This window comes from Dendropsophus ebraccatus, chromosome 8 (assembly GCF_027789765.1).
Source record: "Dendropsophus ebraccatus isolate aDenEbr1 chromosome 8, aDenEbr1.pat, whole genome shotgun sequence".
Lineage (NCBI taxonomy): Eukaryota > Metazoa > Chordata > Amphibia > Anura > Hylidae > Dendropsophus > Dendropsophus ebraccatus.
In genome coordinates this window covers 2429189-2452436 of record NC_091461.1, presented here as the reverse complement: position 1 = coordinate 2452436, position 23248 = coordinate 2429189, and the positions used below count along the sequence as shown (strand labels likewise).

The following is a 23248-nucleotide window of genomic DNA, read 5'->3' as shown; positions in this document are numbered from 1 at the left end:
ACGGAGAAGGGCGGCACAGGGACCATGACGGAGAAGAGCGGAACAGAAATATCTACACATGTGGAGGTTATGAATACGTACTGTCCAACTTCTTGGATAACCGGGGCAGGGCACAGCAGGTAAGTATCTTGAATGACAGACGGTTTCTCATCTGGAAGACACAGACATTGAGGGTAGAACTTGTTTCCACTGAGCTGGGTTATAGCGTGGAGGACGTTATAATCATCTATGAGACGGCCGCTGGTAGCGCTGCCAGATACATGAGATCAGCTGTGTATGGCGGCCTCCCAACTCTCCTGCCACAGTAGGGAGAAGGATCAGAGGCTTTCAGCTGGATCAGTGGATGCTTGGCGATACGGGGTATGCATCTATATAGAGGATTGATCTTTCATCTTCTGTGTCTGGGACTAAGGCCAGTGATTGGCTGTGCGGAGATGCAGCTGATGCCCCCAGTGATGTATTATCCCGGGGGGCAGTATATGATAAGGTACAATGTGGTGGTTGTAATCTGTGTGGAGGTCATACTTATAGTGAAGCTATAGATGCAGCTGATGCCCCCAGTGATGTATTATCCGGTGGGGGGGCGGGCGAGGTGTTGGGCAGTATACGGTACGATGTGGCAGTGTAATCTGTGCGGAGCTCTTACTTATAGTGAAGCTATAATGCGGTGATGCAGCTAATACCCCCAGTGATGTATTATCCCGGGGGGGGTCGGTATACGGTACGATGTGGTGGGTGTAATTTGTGCAAAGCTCTTATAGTGAAGCTATAGTGCGGTGATGCAGCTGATGCCCCCAGTGATGTATTATCCCAGGGCGGGGGGCAGTATACGGTATGATGTGGTGGGTGAAATCTGTGCGGGGCTCTTACTTATAGAGAAGCTATAGTGTGGAGATGTCACTGATGCCCCCAGTGATGTATTATTTCAGGGGGGCAGTATACAGTACGATGTGGCGGTGTAATCTGTGCGGAGCTCTTACATATAGTGTAGCTATAGTGCGGTGATGCGGCTGATGCCCCCAGTGACGTACTATCCCAGGGGGGCAGTATACGGTATGATGTGGTGGTGTAATTTGTGCGGAGCTCTTACTTATAGTAAAGCTATAGTGCGGTGATGCAGCTGATGCCCCCAGTGATGTATTATCCCGGGGCGGGGAGACAGTATACGGTACGATGTGGGTGAAATCTGTGCGGAGCTCTTACTCATAGTGAAGCTATAGTGTGGAGATGTCACTGATGCCCCCAGTGATGTATTATCCCGGGGGGGTCGGTATACGGTACGGTACAATGCGGTGTAATCTGTGCGGAGCTCTTACTTATAGTGAAGCTATAGTGCGGTGATGCAGCTGATGCCCCCAGTGATGTATTATCCCGGGGGTCGGTATACGGTACGGTACAATGTGCGGTGTAATCTGTGCGGAGCTCTTACTTATAGTGAAGCTATAATGCAGTGATGCGGCTGATGCCCCCAGTGATGTATTATCCGGGGGGGGGGGGGGGGGGGCGAGGTGTTGGGAAGTATACGGTACGATGTGGCGGTTTAATCTGTGCGGAGCTCTTACTTATAGTGAAGCTATGATGCTGCTGATGCCCCCAGTGATGTATTATCCGGGGGCGGGCGAGGTGTTGGGCAGTATACGGTACGATGTGGCAGTGTAATCTGTGCGGAGCTCTTACTTATAGTGAAGCTATAATGCGGTGATGCAGCTGATACTCCCAGTGATGTATTTTTCCAGGGGGGCAGTATACGGTATGATGTGGCGGTGTAATCTGTGCGGAGTTCTTACTTATAGTGAAGCTATCGTTGAGCCTGAAGCTGCACAGCACTTGGTTGATGTCGCGGGCGCTGTGGAAGCCGTTTCCTCGCACCACAACCTGGAAGGACTCTGAAACGAGAACAAAGAGAAACATTCATCAGGGGGAGGTAGGAATAAGGTACCATTCATGGGGCATCAATCACCCCTCAGCGCCATCAGCAGCATCGCCAACATCCGCTGATCCAGAGCTGAATCACCAAGACTCTGAGGACTGGAGGAAATGCCACCACCTCCCGAGACCCAGAAGCCGCCTATACGGACGGGGCAAGTGCCCGCAGGGCCTCCAGCAGCCGTCCAGCACCTCCAACATACCCTCAGAGAGACATGGGAGCTGACATCATATGTAACCCGCCCTGGATCGTATATAACCCATCCTGGATCGTATATAACCCGTCCTGGATCGTATATAACCCGCCCTGGATCGTATATAACCCGTCCTGGATCGTATATAACCCGCCCTGGATCGTATATAACCCATCCTGGATCGTATATAACCAGTCCTGGATCGTATATAACCCGTCCTGGATCGTATATAACCCGTCCTGGATCGTATATAACCCATCCTGGATCGTATATAACCAGTCCTGGATCGTATATAACCCGTCCTGGATCGTATATAAACCATCCTGGATCGTATGTAACCCGTCCTGGATCGTATGTAACCCGTCCTGGATCGTATGTAACCCGTCCTGGATCGTATATAAACCGCCCTGGATCGTATATAACCTGTCCTGGATCGTATGTAACCCGTCCTGGATCGTATATAAACTGCCCTGGATCATATATAACCTGTCATATATAACCTGTCCTGGATCGTATGTAACCCGTCCTGGATCATATATAACCCGTCCTGGATAGTATATATAACCCGTCCTTGATAGTATATATAACCTGTCCTGGATAGTATATATAACCCATCCTGGATCGTATATAACCCGTCCTGGATCGTATATATAACCTGTCATATATAACCCGTCTTGGATCGTATATATAACCTGTCATATATAACCCGTCCTGGATCGTATATAACCTATCCTGGATCATATATAACCCCTCCTGGATCATATATATAACCCGTCCTGGATAGTATATATAACCCGTCCTATATAACCTGTCCTGGATCATATATAACCCGTTCTGGATCATATATAACCCGTCCTGGATCATATATAACCTGTCCTGGATCGTATATATAACCTGTCCTGGATCATATATAACCCGCCCTGGATCGTATATAACGCATCCTGGATCGTATATATATAACCCGTCCTGGATCGTATATAACCTGTGATATATTACCCGTCCTGAATCGTATATACTCAGTCATATATAACCCGTCCTGGATGATAAAAATAACGTCCTGGATGGTATATGGCATCATACAGCCTTGTTATAAGAATCCTCAGGCAGAATTTCTTTGCATCCATATTCAGCATCTCATTGTCCGGGGAGCTTCACCCATCTGATAGCCAATGAGTCACCACCAGCCCCCGAATACAATGTGACCATTAGGGGGAGGAGCCATCCACAGCTCTACAATGTAACCATTAGGGGGAGGAGCCATCCACAGCTCTACAATGTAACCATTAGGGGGAGGAGCCATCCACAGCTCTACAATGTAACCATTAGGGGGAGGAGCCATCCACAGCTCTACAATGTAACCATTAGGGGGAGGAGCCATCAGGAGCTCTACACTGGAGCTCTCTCATTCCATTTGCCATAACTGGGGTTGTATGAAATAAGAGGCTCCCCTGTCACGTGTCACTGAGATGGTTCTGAGCTGTAATACCAGGCACAGCCTGAGGTGGAGCTGTTTCTGGGGTGGAGCAGCCATGTCTCCCATCCTGTACGTTGGGCGGTGTTCAGCTCTCCTTTGTCTGTAGAGGAGATGATAGCCGTGCTATTTACTACCACCACATACTCTCTGCAGGAATCCACTCCTCACCACAACTTCCTGCGGATAACACAAAGATGCCGATCCGGCAAATCTGGGAAACAGAGCAGTCAGCACCGCGGCCGGCTACCAGAGAATGCTGACCATAGCTGATGGTGTGACCACAGGGCGGCCGGGAGTATAACAACATCTACAGGACCATGTATACAGCAGAGTGTCCATATACAGAACAGTGTACAGCACGGCCTCCATATACAGCATGTACAGCACGGCCTCCATATACAGCGTGTACAGCACGGCCTCCATATACAGCGTGTACAGCACGGCCTCCATATACTACATGTACTGCATGGCCTCTATATACAGTGTGTACAGCACGGCTTCCATATACAGCGTGTACAGCACGGCCTCCATATACTACATGTACTGCATGGCCTCTATATACAGTGTGTACAGCACGGCCTCCATATACAGCGTGTACAGCACGGCTTCCATATACAGCGTGTACAGCACGGCCTCCATATACAGCGTGTACAGCACGGCCTCTATATACAGTGTGTACAGCACAGCCTCCATGTACAGCGTGTACAGCACAGCCTCCATATACAGTGTGTACAGCACGGCCTCCATATACTACATGTACTGCATGGCCTCTATATACAGCGTGTACAGCACGGCCTCCATATACTACATGTACTGCACGGCCTCCATATACAGCGTGTACAGCACAGCCTCCATATACAGCGTGTACAGCACTGCCTCCATATACAGCGTGTACAGCACAGCCTCCATATACAGCGTGTACAGCACAGCCTCCATATACAGCGTGTACAGCACGGCCTCTATATACAGCGTGTACAGCACAGCCTCCATGTACAGCGTGTACAGCACGGCCTCCATATACAGCGTGTACAGCACGGCCTCCATATACAGCGTGTACAGCACAGCCTCCATATACAGTGTGTACAGCACGGCCTCCATATACTACATGTACTGCATGGCCTCTATATACAGCGTGTACAGCATGGCCTCCATATACTACATGTACTGCATGGCCTCTATATACAGTGTGTACAGCACGGCTTCCATATACAGCATGTACAGCACGGCCTCCATATAAAGCGTGTACAGCACAGCCTCCATATACAGCATGTACAGCACGGCCTCCATATACAGCGTGTACAGCACAGCCTCCATATACAGAGTGTACAGCACAGCCTCCATATACAGTATGTACAGCACGGCCTCCATATACAGCGTGTACAGCACGGCCTCCATATACAGCGTCTCAGTAATATTCCCCTCTCAGACCTCTAGGACCTGACATAGACGGCATAGTAGACCGGTCCCGACCCCCCCCCCCCCCCCCCCCCCCCCCCCAGCAGACCCGGCCCATCACTCCGCATCTGCTATCATGGTGGATTCCTTATTGTGGTGATGTCTGGCGGCTGCAGTAATTGTGACTCTTGTCAGTATGAAGTACGAGGCCGGTGGGTGATGAAGCCGCCGGCTATAAGGAGACTACAGGATTGTCAGGGCTGTGTCTGAGCACAGCATGGTGGCCCAGAGCTCCATCCATCTCTGGGAGCACCGCAACAGATACCAGACTTCCCACGTTTACCCAAATTAGGATTGAGGGGCCGAAGGATGGTGGGAATGGCAGAAGAGTCAGAAGGTCCTTCTACAGTGTAGTCAGAGGGCCCTAAAGTGGAGTCAGAGGATCCTTCTACAGAGAAGTCAGAGGATCCTCCTACAGAGAAGTCAGAGGATCCTTCTACACAGGAGTCAGAGGATGCTCCAACAGAGAAGTCAGAGGATCCTCCAACAGAGAAGTCAGAGGATCCTCCAACAGAGAAGTCAGAGGATCCTCCAACAGAGAAGTCAGAGAATCCTCCAACAGAGAAGTCAGAGGATCCTCCAACAGAGAAGTCAGAGGATCCTCCAACAGAGAAGTCAGAGGATCCTTCTACACAGGAGTCAGAGGATCCTTCTACGCAGGAGTCAGAAGGTCATTCTACAGAGAAGTCAGAGGGTCCTTCTACAGAGCCAAAGGGTACTTCTACACAGGAGTCAGAAGGTCATTCTACAGAGAAGTCAGAGGGTACTTCTACACAGGAGTCAAAGGGTCATTCTACAGAGAAGTCAGAGGGTCCTTCTACAGAGCCAAAGGGTACTTCTACACAGGAGTCAAAGGGTCATTCTACACAAGAGGCAATCGTTTGCTCCTCGTTCCCCGCTCACTGCCGCCGCTATTCAATGCGGCTGCAGCGAGCGGGATGGGCGGCGGGGAGCTGCGGGGGGGCTGCCTGGGTGATCGCTGATCGTCCGGGCAGCCCATAGGTTATAGCAGTGTCTGCTGCTGACGCTCCTATTCAACAGAGTGACGGCAGCAGATTGCTGCTATATCAGTCGCTTGTTTTTCAACATGTTGAAAAACAAGCGACTGCAACGATGTCGGCTGATCGTTGCACTCTATTCCATGGGACGATTATTGTCCGTAGCGGCCGATATCAGCCGAATACGGCCGATATTCGTTCCGTGGAATAGGGCCTAAAGGTTACTTCTACAGAGCAATTAGAGGATCCTCCTACAGAGAAGTTAGAAGGTCCTTCTAAACAGAAGTCAGAGGGTCCTTCTACAATTCATGTGTTTAGCCATTTAAATGCATTGTTACCGGAGAGGTGTTGTTTCTAGAAACCCTCTTTACTTCCTACACCATCTGCACACTTCACCCTCTCTACAAGGTTCGTCTTGTTTTTGGAGATGTGCAGTTACCAGTGAGGTGTTGTTACCAGTGAGGTGTTGTTACCAGTCAGGTGTTGTCAACAGTCAGGTGTTGTTACCAGTGAGGTGTTGTTACTGGAGATGTATTTTTGCCAGTGAGGTGCTGTTACTACAGAGGTGTTGTTACCAGTGAGATGTTGTCACCAGTGAGGTGTTGTCACCAGTCAGGTGTTGTTCCCAGTGAGGTGTTGTTACTGGAGATGTACTTTTACCAGTGAGGTGTTGTTACTACAGAGGTGTTGTTACCAGTGAGGTGTTGTTACTACAGAGGTGTTGTTACCAGTGAGGTGTTGTTACTATAGAGGTGTTGTTACCAGTGAGGTGTTGTTACTACAGAGGTGTTGTTACCAGTGAGGTGTTGTTACTATAGAGGTGTTGTTACCAGTGAGGTGTTGTTACCAGTGAGGTGTTGTTACTACAGAGGTGTTGTTACCAGTGAGGTGTTGTTACTACAGAGGTGTTGTTACCAGTGAGGTGTTGTTACAGCAGATGTGTTGTTACCAGAAAGGTTTTTATACCAGGGAGGTGTTATTACTGGAGAGGCGTTGTTACCGGTGAGGTGATGTTACTGAAGAGGTGTTGTTACTGGGTGACACGTTACTGGATTGGTGTTGTTACTGGAAAGGTGTTACCAGAGAGGTGTTGTTAATGCAGAGGTGTTGTTGTTGTAGAGGTGATGTTACCGGAGAGGGGTTGTTTCTGGAGAGGTGTTGTTGTTGTAGAGGTGATGTTACCAGAGAGGTGTTGTTGTAGTGGATCTATTAGGTAGTTGGCCTACATACCATACCCTCTGTATGTACACCCTACATACTACAATCTTCACATCCTTCAACCTATATACTACACCCTCTGTACTGTGAACACTACATACTACACCCTATGAACTGTGAACACTACATACTACACCCTCTGCACCCTACACACTACATACTACACCCTATGTACTGTGAACACTACCTCTACACTCTCTGCACCCTACACACCCCATACTATACCCTACATCTACACCCTCTGCACCCTACACACTACATACTACACCCTACATACTACACCCTCTGCACCCTACACCCTCTGCACCCTATACACTACACCCTCTGCACCCTACACACTATACTCTCTGCACCGTACACGCTACACCCTTTGTACCCTACACACTACACCCTCTGCACCCTACACACTACACCCTCTGCACCCTACACACTACACCCTCTGCACACTACACACTACACCCTCTGCACACTACACCCTCTGCACCCTACACACTACATACTACACCCTCTGCACCCTACACCCTCTGCACCCTATACACTACACCCTCTGCACCCTACACACTATACTCTCTGCACCCTACACGCTACACCCTTTGTACCCTACACACTACACCCTCTGCACCCTACACACTACACCCTCTGCACACTACACACTACACCCTCTGCACACTACACCCTCTGCACACTACACACTACACCCTCTACACACTACATCCTACACTCCCTGCACCCTACACACTACGTACACCCTCTGCATCTCCGCTAAAGGTAACAGATTTAACTCTAAATACATTTTTCAGGACCCAAAAAAACAAAGAAACCATCATCTAACGCTGTAGATTGTGTGCGGCTCCGGCACTCTTATTCTTACAAGGAAAACTGCTAAAGATTTGGCACAATGAACTCTCTGTGACCGAGTCAGCAGTCTATAGACGGACCCACCTAATGGATCAGATCAGGCCTGAGAGGGCGGCCCATGTACAGATCTCCAGGCCTCGTCCTATAGACACACCTCGCCCGGCCCCCAGGGACAGGATTCCTAGAACTTTTAGGAGGATTTTTTAAGATTTTCAGCTAAAATATTCTACTGGTGCGATCAACAAAACTGCGCTGGTGTCCAAGGATCTATGGAGCAGGGCGGGGGCCGGGCCATGTGATATCTGTAGGTCACCTCCCATCCCCCTTCTTACTATGGAGCAGGGTGGGGGCCGGGCCATGTGATATCTATAGGTCACCTCCCATCCCCCTCACTATGGAGCAGGGCGGGGGCCGGGCCATGTGATATCTATAGGTCACCTCCCATCCCCCTTCTTACTATGGAGCAGGGTGGGGGCCGGGCCATGTGATATCTATAGGTCACCTCCCACCCCCCTCACTATGGAGCAGGGCGGGGGCCGGGCCATGTGATATCTATAGGTCACCTCCCATCCCCCCTCACTATGGAGCAGGGCGGGCCATGTGATATCTATAGGTCACCTCCCATCCCCCTTCTTACTATAGAGCAGGGCGGGGGCAGGCCATGTGATATCTATAGGTCACCTCCCATCCCCCACACTATGGAGCAGGGCGGGGGCAGGCCATGCGATATCTATAGGTCACCTCCCATCCCCCACACTATGGAGCAGGGCAGGGGCCGGGCCATGTGATATCTATAGGTCACTCCCATCCCCCTTCTCACTATGGAGCAGAGCAGGGGCCAGGCCATGTGATATCTATAGGTCACCTCCCATCCCCCCTCACTATGGAGCAGGGCGGGCCATGTGTTATCTATAGGTCACCTCCCATCCCCCTTCTCACTATGGAGCAGGGTGGGGGCCGGGCCATGTGATATCTATAGGTCACCTCCCATCCCCCCTCACTATGGAGCAGGGAGGGGCCGGGCCATGTGATATCTATAGGTCACCTCCCATCCCCCTTCTCACTATGGAGCAGGGCGGGGGCGGGCCATGTGATATCTATAGGTCACCTCCCATCCCCCAAACTATGGAGCAGGGCGGGGGCGGGCCATGTGATATCTATAGGTCACCTCCCATCCCCCACACTATGGAGCAGGGCGGGGGCCGGGCCATGTGATATCTATAGGTCACCTCCCATCCCCCACACTATGGAGCAGGGTGGGGGCCGGGCCATGTGATATCTATAGGTCACCTCCCATCCCCCTTCTCACTATGGAGCAGGGTGGGGGCCGGGCCATGTGATATCTGTAGGTCACCTGCCATCCCCCTTCTCACTATGGAGCAGGGTGGGGGTCGGGCTATGTGATATCTATAGGTCACCTCCCATCCCCCACACTATGGAGCAGGACGAGGGCCGGGCTATGTGATATCTATAGGTCACCTCCCATCCCCCACACTATGGAGCAGGGTGGGGGCCGGGCCATGTGATATCTATAGGTCACTCCCATCCCCCGCCTCACTATGGAGCAGGGTGGGGGTCAGGCTATGTGATATCTATAGGTCACCTCCCATCCCCCACACTATGGAGCAGGGCGGGGGCCGGGCCATGTGATATCTATAGGTCACCTGCATAGTAGTAATGTTCCCATTTTATACCGCATACATCACACCTGCCTTGCGCCCCTGCCTTGCGACACTTCAGGAAACACTATATGGTAGGGTGAGGAGGAGGATAGGTCAGGCAGGGTGATGGCGAGGCTTCAGGCAGCACTGTATGGCAGAGTGGGGAGGAGGATAGGTCGGGCGGGGTGATGGCGAGGCTTCAGGCAGCACTGTGTGGCTGGGTGGGGAGGAAGATAGGTCAGACGAGGTGATGGCGAGGCTTCAGGCAGCACTGTATGGCGGGGTGGGGTGATGGCGACGCTTCAGGCAGCACTCTATGGCGGGGTGGGGTAATGGCGACGCTTCAGGCAGCACTATATGGCGGGGTGGGGTGATGGCGACGCTTCAGGCAGCACTGTATGGCGGGGTGGGGTAATGGCGACACTTCAGGCAGCACTGTATGGCGGGGTGGGGTAATGGCGACGCTTCAGGCAGCACTGTATGGTGGGGTGGGATGATGGCGACGCTTCAGGCAGCACTGTATGGAGGGGTGGGGTGATGGTGACGCTTCAGGCAGCACTCTATGGCGGGGTGAGGAGGAGGATAGGTTGGGCAGGGTGATGGCGACGCTTCAGGCAGGACTGTACGGCGAGGTGGGACGCCTCGATGCTCATTCACATTGCAAGAATAGATGAGTGGCGGAGACACGGGGCTGTCACACGTGCAATAAGCTGCCATCTCACTGTAGTGGAAACTCTGAGCTGATGGCGGCTTCAATCTCAGCATTGTTCTCGGCAACAGGACGGCCATTGTCGGCCGCGGCCCCTACAGTGGTCATCACATAGTCCCCATCTGAGGATCAGCTGCAAAAAGTCTGCAGAACAGCCCGATCGAGTTAGAACAAGACAGCATGTAGCCTGCGGCTGGCATCCCCCCCTCCAGCCGTGGGCGTCCGTGCCGTACAGATACATGGCCGCTATAAGGGAGTCCAGCACTCACAGGGTCCTGCCGGGACTCCCCCATCCACAGGGGCCAGACCCCTAGGTTCACAGAAAGGGCAGAGGTGGCAAACAAGCTGCCGGACCCTCTGTCCCCGATGGTAAAACTATAAGAGGGGGCTCAGTCTCTGCTAGGGAGGTCTATAATGGGGGGGCTCAGTCTCTGCTAGGGGGTCTCTACAATGGGGGGGCTCAGTCTGCTAGGGGGTCTCTACAATGGGGGGGGCTCAGTCTCTGCTAGGGGGTCCAGTCCTCTGTATGGCCCCAACCTATAGCCCCCCCAGTCCTCTGTACGGCCCCCACCTAAAGCCCCCCAATCCTCTGTACGGCCCCCACCTATAGCCCTCCAGTCCTCTTTACGGCCCCCACCTATAGCCCCCCCAGTCCTATGTATGGCCCCCACCTACAGCCCCCCCAGTCCTATGTATGGCCCCCACCTATAGCTCCCCCAGTCCTATGTATGGCCCCCACCTATAGCCCCCCAGTCCTCTGTACGGCTTCCACCTATAGCCCTCCAGTCCTCTGTATGGCCCCCACCTATAGCCCCCCAGTCCTAATTATGCCCCCCACCTATAGCCCCCCAGTCCTATGTGTGACACCACCTATAGCCCCCCAGTCCTATGTATGACACCACCTATAGCCCCCCAGTCCTCTTTACGGCCCCCACCTATAGCCCCCACAGTCCTATGTATGGCCCCCACCTACAGCCCCCCCCAGTCCTATGTATGGCCCCCACCTATAGCCCCCCAGTCCTCTGTACGGCTTCCAGCTATAGCCCCCAGTCCTCTGCATGGCCCCCACCTATAGCCCCCAGTCCTCTGCATGGCCCCCACCTATAGCCCCCCAGTCCTCTGTATGGCCCCCACCTATAGCCTCCCAGTCCTCTGTACGCCCCCACCTATAGCCCCCCAGTCCTTTGCATGGCCCCCACCTATAGCCTCCCAGTCCTCTTTACGACCCCCACCTATAGCCCCCCCCAGTCCTATGTATGGCCCCCACCTACAGCCCCCCCACTCCTATGTATGGCCCCCACCTATAGCTCCCCCAGTCCTATGTATGGCCCCCACCTATAGCTCCCCCAGTCCTATGTATGGCCCCCACCTATAGCCCCCCAGTCCTCTGTACGGCTTCCACCTATAGCCCTCCAGTCCTCTGTATGGCCCCCACCTATAGCCCCCCAGTCCTAATTATGCCCCCCACCTATAGCCCCCCAGTCCTATGTATGACACCACCTATAGCCCCCCAGTCCTATGTATGACACCACCTATAGCCCCCCAGTCCTCTTTACGGCCCCCACCTATAGCCCCCACAGTCCTATGTATGGCCCCCACCTACAGCCCCCCCAGTCCTATGTATGGCCCCCACCTATAGCCCCCCAGTCCTCTGTACGGCTTCCACCTATAGCCCCCAGTCCTCTGCATGGCCCCCACCTATAGCCCCCAGTCCTCTGCATGGCCCCCACCTATAGCCCCCCAGTCCTCTGTATGGCCCTCACCTATAGCCTCCCAGTCCTCTGTACGCCCCCATCTATAGCCCCCCAGTCCTTTGCATGGCCCCCACCTATAGCCTCCCAGTCCTCTTTACGACCCCCACCTATAGCCCCCCCCAGTCCTATGTATGGCCCCCACCTACAGCCCCCCCAGTCCTATGTATGGCCCCCACCTATAGCTCCCCCAGTCCTTTGTATGGCCCCCACCTATAGCTCCCCCAGTCCTATGTATGGCCCCCACCTATAGCCCCCCAGTCCTCTGTACGGCTTCCACCTATAGCCCTCCAGTCCTCTGTATGGCCCCCACCTATAGCCCCCCAGTCCTAATTATGCCCCCCACCTATAGCCCCCCAGTCCTATGTATGACACCACCTATAGCCCCCCAGTCCTATGTATGACACCACCTATAGCCCCCCAGTCCTCTTTTTACGGCCCCCACCTATAGCCCCCCCAGTCCTATGTATGGCCCCCACCTCCAGCCCCCCCAGTCCTATGTATGGCCCCCACCTATAGCCCCCAGTCCTCTGTACGGCCCCCACCTATAGCCCCCAGTCCTCTGCATGGCCTCCACCTATAGCCCCCCAGTCCTCTGTATGGCCCCCACCTATAGCCTCCCAGTCCTCTGTACGCCCCCACCTATAGCCCCCCAGTCCTTTGCATGGCCCCCACCTATAGCCTCCCAGTCCTCTGTACGGCCCCCACCTATAGCCCCCTAGTCCTATGTATGGCCCCCACCTATAGCCCCCTAGTCCTATGTATGGCCCCCACCTATAGCCCCCCAGTCCTCTGCATGGCCCCCACCTATAGCCCCCCAGTCCTCTGTATGGCCCCCATCTATAGCCTCCCAGTCCTCTGTACGGCCCCCACCTATAGCCCCCCAGTCCTCTGTACGGCCCCCACCTATAGCCCCCCAGTCCTCTGCATGGCCCCCACCTATAGCCTCCCAGTCCTCTGTACGGCCCCCACCTATAGCCCCCCAGTCCTATGTATGGCCCCCACCTATAGCCTCCCAGTCCTCTGCATGGCCCCCACCTATAGCCCCCCAGTCCTTTGCATGGCCCCCACCTATAGCCCCCCAGTCCTCTGCATGGCCCCCACCTATAGCCCCCCAGTCCTCTGCATGGCCCCCACCTATAGCCCCCCAGTCCTCTGCATGGCCCCCACCTATAGCCCCCCAGTCCTCTGTACGGCCCCCACCTATAGCCCCCCAGTCCTCTGCATGGCCCCCACCTATAGTCCCCCAGTCCTCTGTACGGCCCCCACCTATAGCCCCCCAGTCCTCTGCATGGCCCCCACCTATAGCCTCCCAGTCCTCTGTACGGCCCCCACCTATAGCCCCCCAGTCCTATGTATGGCCCCCACCTATAGCCTCCCAGTCCTCTGCATGGCCCCCACCTATAGCCCCCCAGTCCTCTGTACGGCCCCCACCTATAGCCCCCCAGTCCTCTGTACTGCCCCCACCTATAGCCCCCCAGTCCTCTGCATGGCCCCCACCTATAGCCTCCCAGTCCTCTGTACGGCCCCCACCTATAGCCTCCCAGTCCTCTGCATGGCCCCCACCTATAGCCTCCCAGTCCTCTGCATGATGTAAGCGTGCCTGTGGGGGGAATGATGTGAGCGTGCCTGTGGGGGGGGAATGTTGTGAGTGTGCCTGTGGGGGGAATGATGTGAGCGTGATTGTGTGGGGGAATTATGTGAGCGTGCCTGTGGGGGGGGAATGTTGTGAGCGTGCCTGTGGGGGCAATGATGTGAGCGTGCCTGTGGGGGGGGAATGTTGTGAGTGTGCCTGTGGGGGGAATGATGTGAGCGTGATTGTGTGGGGAATGATGTGAGCGTGATTGTGTGGGGGAATTATGTGAGCGTGCCTGTGAGGGGGGAATGTTGTGAGCGTGTCTGTAGGGGGAATGTTGTGAGCGTGCCTGTGGGGGGAATGATGTGAGCGTGATTGTGGGGGGAATGTTGTGTGCGCGCCTGTAGGGGGAATGATGTGAGCGTGCCTGTGTGGGGGGGGAGTGTTGTGAGTGTGCCTGTGGGGGGAATGTTGTGATCGTGCCTGTTGGGGGCAATGATTTGAGCGTGCCTGTGGAGGGGAATGTTGTGAGCGTGCCTGGGGGGGATTGATGTGAGCGTGCCTGTGGGGGGAATGTTGTGAGCGTGCCTGGGGGGGGGGGGGAATGTTGTGAGCGTGCCTGTGGGGGGGAATGATGTGAGCGTGCCTGTGGGTGGGGGGCAATGATGTGAGCGTGCCTGTGGGGGGGGAATGTTGTGAGCGTGCTTGTGGGGGGGAATGTCGTGAGTGTGCCTGTGGGGGGAATGTTGTGAGCGTGCCTGTGGGGGGGAATGTTGTGAGCGTGCCTGTGGGGGGGAATGTTGTGAGCGTGCCTGTGGGGGGGAATGTTGTGAGCGTGCCTGTGGGGAGGAATGATGTGAGCGTGCCTGTGGGGAGGAATGATGTGAGCGTGCCTGTGGGGGGAATGATGTGAGCGTGCCTGTGGGGGGGAATGATGTGAGCGTGCCTGTGGGGGGGAATGTTGTGAGCGTGCCTGTGGGGGGGAATGTTGTGAGCGTGCCTGTGGGGGGAATGATGTGAGCGTGACTGTGGGGGGAATGATGTGAGCGTGATTGTGGGGGGAATGTTGTAAGCGTGCCTGTTGGGGGAATGATGTGAGCGTGCCTGTGGGGGGAATGTTGTGAGCGTGCCTGTGGAGGGGAATGATGTGAGCGCGCCTGTAGGGGGAATGTTGTGTGCACGCCTGTAGGGGGAATGATGTGAGCGTGCCTGTTGGGGGAATGTTGTGAGTGTGCCTGTGGGGGGAATGTTGTGAGCGTGCCTGTGGGAGGAATGTTGTGAGCGTGCCTGTGGGGGGAATGATGTATGTGCCTGTTGGGGGAATGATGTGAGCGTGCCTGTTGGGGGAATGTTGTGATCGTGCCTGTGGGGGGAATGTTGTGAGCGTGCCTGTGGGGGGGGGGGAATGATGTGAGCGTGCCTGTGGGGGCAATGTTATGAGCGTGCCTGTGGGGGGGAATGTTGTGAGTGTGCCTGTTGGGGGAATGATGTGAGCGTGCCTGTGGGGGGGGAATGATGTGAGCGTGCCTGTGGGGGGAATGATGTGAGCGTGCCTGTGGGGGAATGATGTGAGCGTGCCTGTGGGGGGAATGATGTGAGCGTGCCTGTGGGGGGAATGTTGTGTGCGCGCCTGTAGGGGGAATGATGTGAGCGTGCCTGTGTGGGGGGGGAGTGTTGTGAGTGTGCCTGTGGGGGGAATGTTGTGAGCGTGCCTGTGGGGGGGAATGATGTGAGCGTGCCTGTGGGGGGGAATGTTGTGAGCGTGCCTGTGGGGGGGAATGTTGTGAGCGTGCCTGTGGGGGGGAATGATGTGAGCGTGACTGTGGGGGGAATGATGTGAGCGTGATTGTGGGGGGGGAATGTTGTAAGCGTGCCTGTTGGGGGAATGATGTGAGCGTGCCTGTGGGGGGAATGTTGTGAGCGTGCCTGTGGAGGGGAATGATGTGAGCGCGCCTGTAGGGGGAATGTTGTGTGCACGCCTGTAGGGGGAATGATGTGAGCGTGCCTGTGGGGGGGGGGGAGTGTTGTGAGTGTGCCTGTGGGGGGAATGTTGTGAGCGTGCCTGTGAGAGGAATGTTGTGAGCGTGCCTGTGGGGGGAATGATGTATGTGCCTGTTGGGGGAATGATGTGAGCGTGCCTGTTGGGGGAATGTTGTGATCGTGCCTGTGGGGGGAATGTTGTGAGCGTGCCTGTGGGGGGGGGGAATGATGTGAGCGTGCCTGTGGGGGCAATGTTATGAGCGTGCCTGTGGGGGGGAATGTTGTGAGTGTGCCTGTTGGGGGAATGATGTGAGCGTGCCTGTGGGGGGGGAATGACGTGAGCGTGCCTGTGGGGGGAATGATGTGAGCGTGCCTGTGGGGGGAATGATGTGAGCGTGCCTGTGGGGGGAATGATGTGAGCGTGCCTGTGGGGGGAATGTTGTGTGCGCGCCTGTAGGGGGAATGATGTGAGCGTGCCTGTGGGGGGAGTGTTGTGAGTGTGCCTGTGGGGGGAATGTTGTGAGCGTGCCTGTGGGGGGGAATGTTGTGAGCGTGCCTGTGGGGGCAATGATTTGAGCGTGCCTGTGGGGGGGAATGTTGTGAGCGTGCCTGGGGGGGGATTGATGTGAGCGTGCCTGTGGGGGGAATGTTGTGAGCGTGCCTGGGGGGGGAATGTTGTGAGCGTGCCTGTGGGGGGAATGATGTGTACGTGCCTGTGGGGGGAATGTTGTGAGCGTGCCTGTGGGGGGAATGTTGTGAGCGTGCCTGTTGAGGGGAATGATGTGAGCGCGACTGTAGGGGGAATGTTGTGTGCGCGCCTGTAGGGGGAATGATGTGAGCGTGCCTGTGGGGGGGGGGAGTGTTGTGAGCGTGCCTGTGGGGGAAATGTTGTGAGCGTGCCTGTGGGAGGAATGTTGTGAGCGTGCCTGTGGGGGGAATGATGTATGTGCCAGTTGGGGGAATGTTGTGATCGTGCCTGTTGGGGGAATGTTGTGAGCGTGCCTGTTGGGGGAATGTTGTGTGCGTGCCTGTGGGGGGAATGTTGTAAGCGTGCCTGTTGGGGGAATATTGTGATCGTGCCTGTTGGGGGAATGTTGTGAGCGTGCCTGTTGGGGGAATGTTGTGAGCGTGCCTGTGGGGGGAATGTTGTGAGCGTGCCTGTTGGGGGAATGATGTGAGCGTGCCTGTTGGGGGAATGTTGTGATTGTGCTTGTTGGGGGAATGTTGTGAGCGTGCCTGTTGGGGGAATGTTGTGTGCGTGCCTGTGGGGGGAATGTTGTAAGCGTGCCTGTTGGGGGAATGTTGTGAGCGTGCCTGTGGGGGGAATGATGTGAGCGTGCCTGTGGGGGGGAGTGTTGTGATTGTGCCTGTTGGGGGATTGTTGTGAGCGTACCTGTTGGGGGAATGTTGTGTGCGTGCCTGTGGGGGGAATGTTGTAAGCGTGCCTGTTGGGGGAATGTTGTGAGCGTGCCTGTGGGGGGAATGATGTGAGCGTGCCTGTGGGGGGGAATGATGTGAGCGTGCCTGTGGGGGGGAGTGTTGTGAGCGTACCTGTGGGGGGGAATGTTGTGAGCGTGCCTGTGGGGTGAATGATGTGAGCGTGATTGTGGGGGGAATGTTGTAAGCGTGCCTGTGGGGGGAATGATGTGAGCGTGCATGTGGGGGGAATGTTGTGAGCGTGGCTGTGGGGGGGAATGATGTGAGCGCGCCTGTAGGAGGAATGTTGTGTGCGCACCTGTAGGGGGAATGATGTGAGCGTGCCTGTGGGGGGAATGTTGTGAGCGTGCCTGTGGGGGGAATGTTGTGAGCGTGCCTGTTGGGGGAATGATGTGAGCGTGCCTGTTGGGGGAATGTTGTGAGCGTGCCTGTTGGGGGAATGTTGTGTGCGTGCCTGTGGGGGGAATGTTGTAAGCGTGCCTGTTGGGGGAATGTTGTGATCGTGCCTGTTGGGGGAATGTTATGAGCGTGCCTGTGGGGGGGGGGGGGCAATGTTGTGAGTGTGCCTGTTGGGGGAATGATGTGAGCGTGCCTGTGGGGGGAATGATGTGAGCGTGCCTGTGGGGGGGAATGATGTGAGCGTGCCTGTGGGGGGAATGATGTGAGCGTGCCTGTTGGGGGAATGTTGTGATCGTGCCTGTGGGGGGAATGTTGTAAACGTGCCTGTTGGGGGAATGTTGTGATCGTTCCTGTGGGGGAAATGTTATGAGCGTGCCTGTGGGGGGGGAATGTTGTGAGTGTGCCTGTTGGGGGAATGATGTGAGCGTGCCTGTGGGGGGGAATGATGTGAGCGTGCCTGTGGGGGGGAATGATGTGAGCGTGCCTGGGGGGGATTGATGTGAGCGTGCCTGTGGGGGGAATGTTGTGAGCGTGCCTGGGGGGTGAATGTTGTGAGCGTACCTGTGGGGGGGAATGATGTGTACGTGCCTGTGGGGGGAATGTTGTGAGCGTGCCTGTGGAGGGGAATGATGTGAGCGCGCCTGTAGGGGGAATGTTGTGTGCGCGCCTGTAGGGGGAATGATGTGAGCGTGCCTGTGGGGGGGGGGGGGGGGGTGTTGTGAGCGTGCCTGTGGGGGAAATGTTGTGAGCGTGCCTGTGGGAGGAATGTTGTGAGCGTGCCTGTGGGGGGAATGATGTATGTGCCTGTTGGGGGAATGATGTGAGCGTGCCAGTTGGGGGAATGTTGTGATCGTGCCTGTTGGGGGAATGTTGTGAGCGTGCCTGTTGGGGGAATGTTGTGTGCGTGCCTGTGGGGGGAATGTTGTAAGCGTGCCTGTTGGGGGAATATTGTGATCGTGCCTGTTGGGGGAATGTTGTGAGCGTGCCTGTTGGGGGAATGTTGTGAGCGTGCCTGTGGGGGGAATGTTGTGAGCGTGCCTGTTGGGGGAATGATGTGAGCGTGCCTGTTGGGGGAATGTTGTGATTGTGCCTGTTGGGGGAATGTTGTGAGCGTGCCTGTTGGGGGAATGTTGTGTGCGTGCCTGTGGGGGGAATGTTGTAAGCGTGCCTGTTGGGGGAATGTTGTGAGCGTGCCTGTGGGGGGAATGATGTGAGCGTGCCTGTGGGGGGGAATGATGTGAGCGTGCCTGTGGGGGGGAATGATGTGAGCGTGCCTGTGGGGGGAATGTTGTGAGCGTGCCTGTGGGGGGAATGATGTGAGCGTGATTATGGGGGGAATGTTGTAAGCGTGCCTGTGGGGGGAATGATGTGAGCGTGCCTGTGGGGGGAATGTTGTGAGCGTGCCTGTGGAGGGGAATGATGTGAGCGCGCCTGTAGGGGGAATGTTGTGTGCGCGCCTGTAGGGGGAATGATGTGAGCGTGCCTGTGGGGGGGGGGGGGGGAGTGTTGTGAGCGTGCCTGTGGGGGAAATGTTGTGAGCGTGCCTGTGGGAGGAATGTTGTGAGCGTGCCTGTGGGGGGAATGATATATGTGCCTATTGGGGAATGATGTGAGCGTGCCAGTTGGGGGAATGTTGTGATCGTGCCTGTTGGGGGAATGTTGTGAGCGTGCCTGTTGGGGGAATGTTGTGTGCGTGCCTGTGGGGGAATGTTGTAAGCGTGCCTGTTGGGGGAATATTGTAATCGTGCCTGTTGGGGGAATGTTGTGAGCGTGCCTGTTGGGGGAATGTTGTGAGCGTGCCTGTGGGGGGAATGTTGTGAGCGTGCCTGTTGGGGGAATGATGTGAGCGTGCCTGTTAGGGGAATGTTGTGATTGTGCCTGTTGGGGGAATGTTGTGAGCGTGCCTGTTGGGGGAATGTTGTGTGCGTGCCTGTGGGGGGAATGTTGTAAGCGTGCCTGTGGGAGGAATGTTGTGAGCGTGCCTGTGGGGGGAATGATGTATGTGCCTGTTGGGGGAATGATGTGAGCGTGCCAGTTGGGGGAATGTTGTGATCGTGCCTGTTGGGGGAATGTTGTGAGCGTGCCTGTTGGGGGAATGTTGTGTGCGTGCCTGTGGGGGGAATGTTGTAAGCGTGCCTGTTGGGGGAATATTGTGATCGTGCCTGTTGGGGGAATGTTGTGAGCGTGCCTGTTGGGGGAATGTTGTGAGCGTGCCTGTGGGGGGAATGTTGTGAGCGTGCCTGTTGGGGGAATGATGTGAGCGTGCCTGTTGGGGGAATGTTGTGATTGTGCCTGTTGGGGGAATGTTGTGAGCGTGCCTGTTGGGGGAATGTTGTGTGCGTGCCTGTGGGGGGAATGTTGTAAGCGTGCCTGTTGGGGGAATGTTGTGAGCGTGCCTGTGGGGGGAATGATGTGAGCGTGCCTGTGGGGGGGAATGATGTGAGCGTGCCTGTGGGGGGGAGTGTTGTGAGCGTGCCTGTGGGGGGGAATGTTGTGAGCGTGCCTGTGGGGTGAATGATGTGAGCGTGATTATGGGGGGAATGTTGTAAGCGTGCCTGTGGGGGGAATGATGTGAGCGTGCCTGTGGGGGGAATGTTGTGAGCGTGCCTGTGGAGGGGAATGATGTGAGCGCGCCTGTAGGGGGAATGTTGTGTGCGCGCCTGTAGGGGGGAATGATGTGAGCGTGCCTGTGGGGGGAGTGTTGTGAGCGTGCCTGTGGGGGAAATGTTGTGAGCGTGCCTGTGGGAGGAATGTTGTGAGCGTGCCTGTGGGGGGAATGATATATGTGCCTGTTGGGGGAATGATGTGAGCGTGCCAGTTGGGGGAATGTTGTGATCGTGCCTGTTGGGGGAATGTTGTGAGCGTGCCTGTTGGGGGAATGTTGTGTGCGTGCCTGTGGGGGGAATGTTGTAAGCGTGCCTGTTGGGGGAATATTGTAATCGTGCCTGTTGGGGGAATGTTGTGAGCGTGCCTGTTGGGGGAATGTTGTGAGCGTGCCTGTGGGGGGAATGTTGTGAGCGTGCCTGTTGGGGGAATGATGTGAGCGTGCCTGTTGGGGGAATGTTGTGATTGTGCCTGTTGGGGGAATGTTGTGAGCGTGCCTGTTGGGGGAATGTTGTGTGCGTGCCTGTGGGGGGAATGTTGTAAGCGTGCCTGTTGGGGGAATGTTGTGAGCGTGCCTGTGGGGGGAATGATGTGAGCGTGCCTGTGGGGGGGAATGATGTGAGCGTGCCTGTGGGGGGGAGTGTTGTGAGCGTGCCTGTGGGGGGGGAATGTTGTGAGCGTGCCTGTGGGGTGAATGATGTGAGCGGGATTATGGGGGGAATGTTGTAAGCGTGCCTGTGGGGGGAATGATGTGAGCGTGCCTGTGGGGGGAATGTTGTGAGCGTGGCTGTGGGGGGGGAATGATTTGAGCGCGCCTGTAGGAGGAATGTTGTGTGCGCACCTCTAGGGGGAATGATGTGAGCGTGCCTGTGGGGGGAATGTTGTGAGCGTGCCTGTGGGGGGAATGTTGTGAGCGTGCCTGTTGGGGGAATGTTGTGTGCGTGCCTGTGGGGGGAATGTTGTAAGCGTGCCTGTTGGGGGAATGTTGTGATCGTGCCTGTTGGGGGAATGTTATGAGCGTGCCTGTGGGGGGGGAAATGTTGTGAGTGTGCCTGTTGGGGGAATGATGTGAGCGTGCCTGTGGGGGGAATGATGTGAGCGTGCCTGTGGGAGGGAATGATGTGAGCGTGCCTGTGGGGGGAATGATGTGAGCGTGCCTGTTGGGGGAATGTTGTGATCGTGCCTGTGGGGGGAATGTTGTGATCGTTCCTGTGGGGGAAATGTTATGAGCGTGCCTGTGGGGGGGGAATGTTGTGAGCGTGCCTATTGGGGGAATGATGTGAGCGTGCCTGTGGGGGGAATGATGTGAGCGTGCCTGTGGTGGGATAGTTGTGAGCATGCCTGTGGGGGGGAATGTTGTGAGCGTGCCTGTGGTGGGATAGTTGTGAGCATGCCTGTGGGGGGGAATGTTGTGAGCGTGCCTGGGGGGGGAATGTTGTGAGCGTGCCTGTGGGGGGAATGTTGTGAGCGTGCCTGTGGGGGGAATGATGTGTACGTTCCTGAGGGGGGAATGTTGTGAGCAAGCTTGTGGGGGGAATGATATGAGCGTGCCTGTTGGTGAAATGATGTGAGCGTGCCTGTTGGGGGGAATGTTGTAAGCGTGCCTGTGGGGGGAAATGTTGTGAGTGTGCCTGTGGGGGGGAATGTTGTGAGCGTGTCTGGGGGATGATGTGAGCGTGCCTGTGGGGGGGAATGTTGTGAGCGTGCCTGTGGGGCGGAATGTTGTGAGCGTGCCTGTGGGGCGGAATGTTGTGAGCGTGCCTGTTGGGGGAATGTTGTGAGCGTGCCTGTGGGGGGAATGATGTGTACGTTCCTGAGGGGGGAATGTTGTGAGCGTGCCTGTTGGGGGAATGATGTGAGCAAGCTTGTGGGGGGAATGATATGAGCGTGCCTGTTGGTGAAATGATGTGAGCGTGCCTGTTGGGGGGAATGTTGTAAGCGTGCCTGTGGGGGGAAATGTTGTGAGTGTGCCTGTGGGGGGGAATGTTGTGAGCGTGTCTGGGGGATGATGTGAGCGTGCCTGTGGGGGGGAATGTTGTGAGCGTGCCTGTGGGGCGGAATGTTGTGAGCGTGCCTGTGGGGGGAATGTTGTGAGCGTGCCTGTGGGGAGGAATGTTGTGAGCGTGTCTGGGGGATGATGTGAGCGTGCCTGTGGGGGGGAATGTTGTGAGCGTGCCTGTGGGGCGGAATGTTGTGAGCGTGCCTGTGGGGAGGAATGTTGTGAGCGTGTCTGGGGGATGATGTGAGCGTGCCTGTGGGGGGGAATGATGTGAGCGTGCCTGTGGGGGGAATGTTGTGAGCGTGCCTGTGGGGCGGAATGTTGTGAGCGTGCCTGTGGGGGGAATGTTGTGAGCGTGCCTGTGGGGAGGAATGATGTGAGCGTGCCTGTGGGGAGGAATGATGTGAGCGTGCCTGTGGGGGGAATGTTGTGAGCGTGCCTGTGGGGAGGAATAATGTGAGCGTGCCTGTGGGGAGGAATGATGTGAGCGTGCCTGTGGGGAGGAATGATGTGAGCGTGCCTGTGGGGGGAATGTTGTGAGCGTGCCTGTGGGGAGGAATGATGTGATCGTGCCTGTGGGGGGAATATCTCATCATACATACAGCAGCCATATCTCATCATCTGGCCGTTCCTGTGCTGTACTCACCCCCGGCGCACACACTGGACGGCTCCGCTGCCAGGATCTCGATGCAGAATTTCTTCAGGATCTGTAAGAAGAGATTCTCTGTTCAGCGTCTTCTGGTAGAAAACATCTCGTCTCCATTACTGCGAGAGATGCTGAGACCATGTGACCGCCCCCCCTCCAGTATATAGCGTATACTCACTGAGTTGATCACTCCATGTAGAGCTTGGAACCCGCCAGTCACCGGGAACACATTGTCCAGGCTGTCAGCGATGGTGGAGAGCTGCCGAGCGAGAGATCAGTCATCATTACACATTTATATAACACATCAGCCGCTCAGGTCATGTGACACATCTCCGCTCCACTACCATGCATCCATGTCTCCGC

At 55.8% G+C, this 23248-nt stretch overlaps 2 protein-coding genes across 2 annotated transcripts in view; one reads left to right on the top strand and one right to left on the bottom strand.

The window, feature by feature from the left end:
- ZNF488 (zinc finger protein 488) overlaps positions 1-23248 on the top strand; it is a 163233-nt gene that overhangs the window by 36222 nt on the left and 103763 nt on the right. The window lies entirely within an intron of this gene.
- The window catches only part of LOC138798957 (anthrax toxin receptor 1-like), a 78324-nt gene that overhangs the window by 19273 nt on the left and 35803 nt on the right, over positions 1-23248 (bottom strand). Inside the window, exons 8-11 of the mRNA XM_069979597.1 lie at positions 23064-23144; positions 22886-22946; positions 1788-1886; positions 82-151 (exon numbers count right to left, since the gene is read on the bottom strand). Coding sequence (XP_069835698.1) covers positions 82-151; positions 1788-1886; positions 22886-22946; positions 23064-23144 — 311 coding nt within the window. The remainder of the gene's footprint in view (positions 1-81; positions 152-1787; positions 1887-22885; positions 22947-23063; positions 23145-23248) is intronic.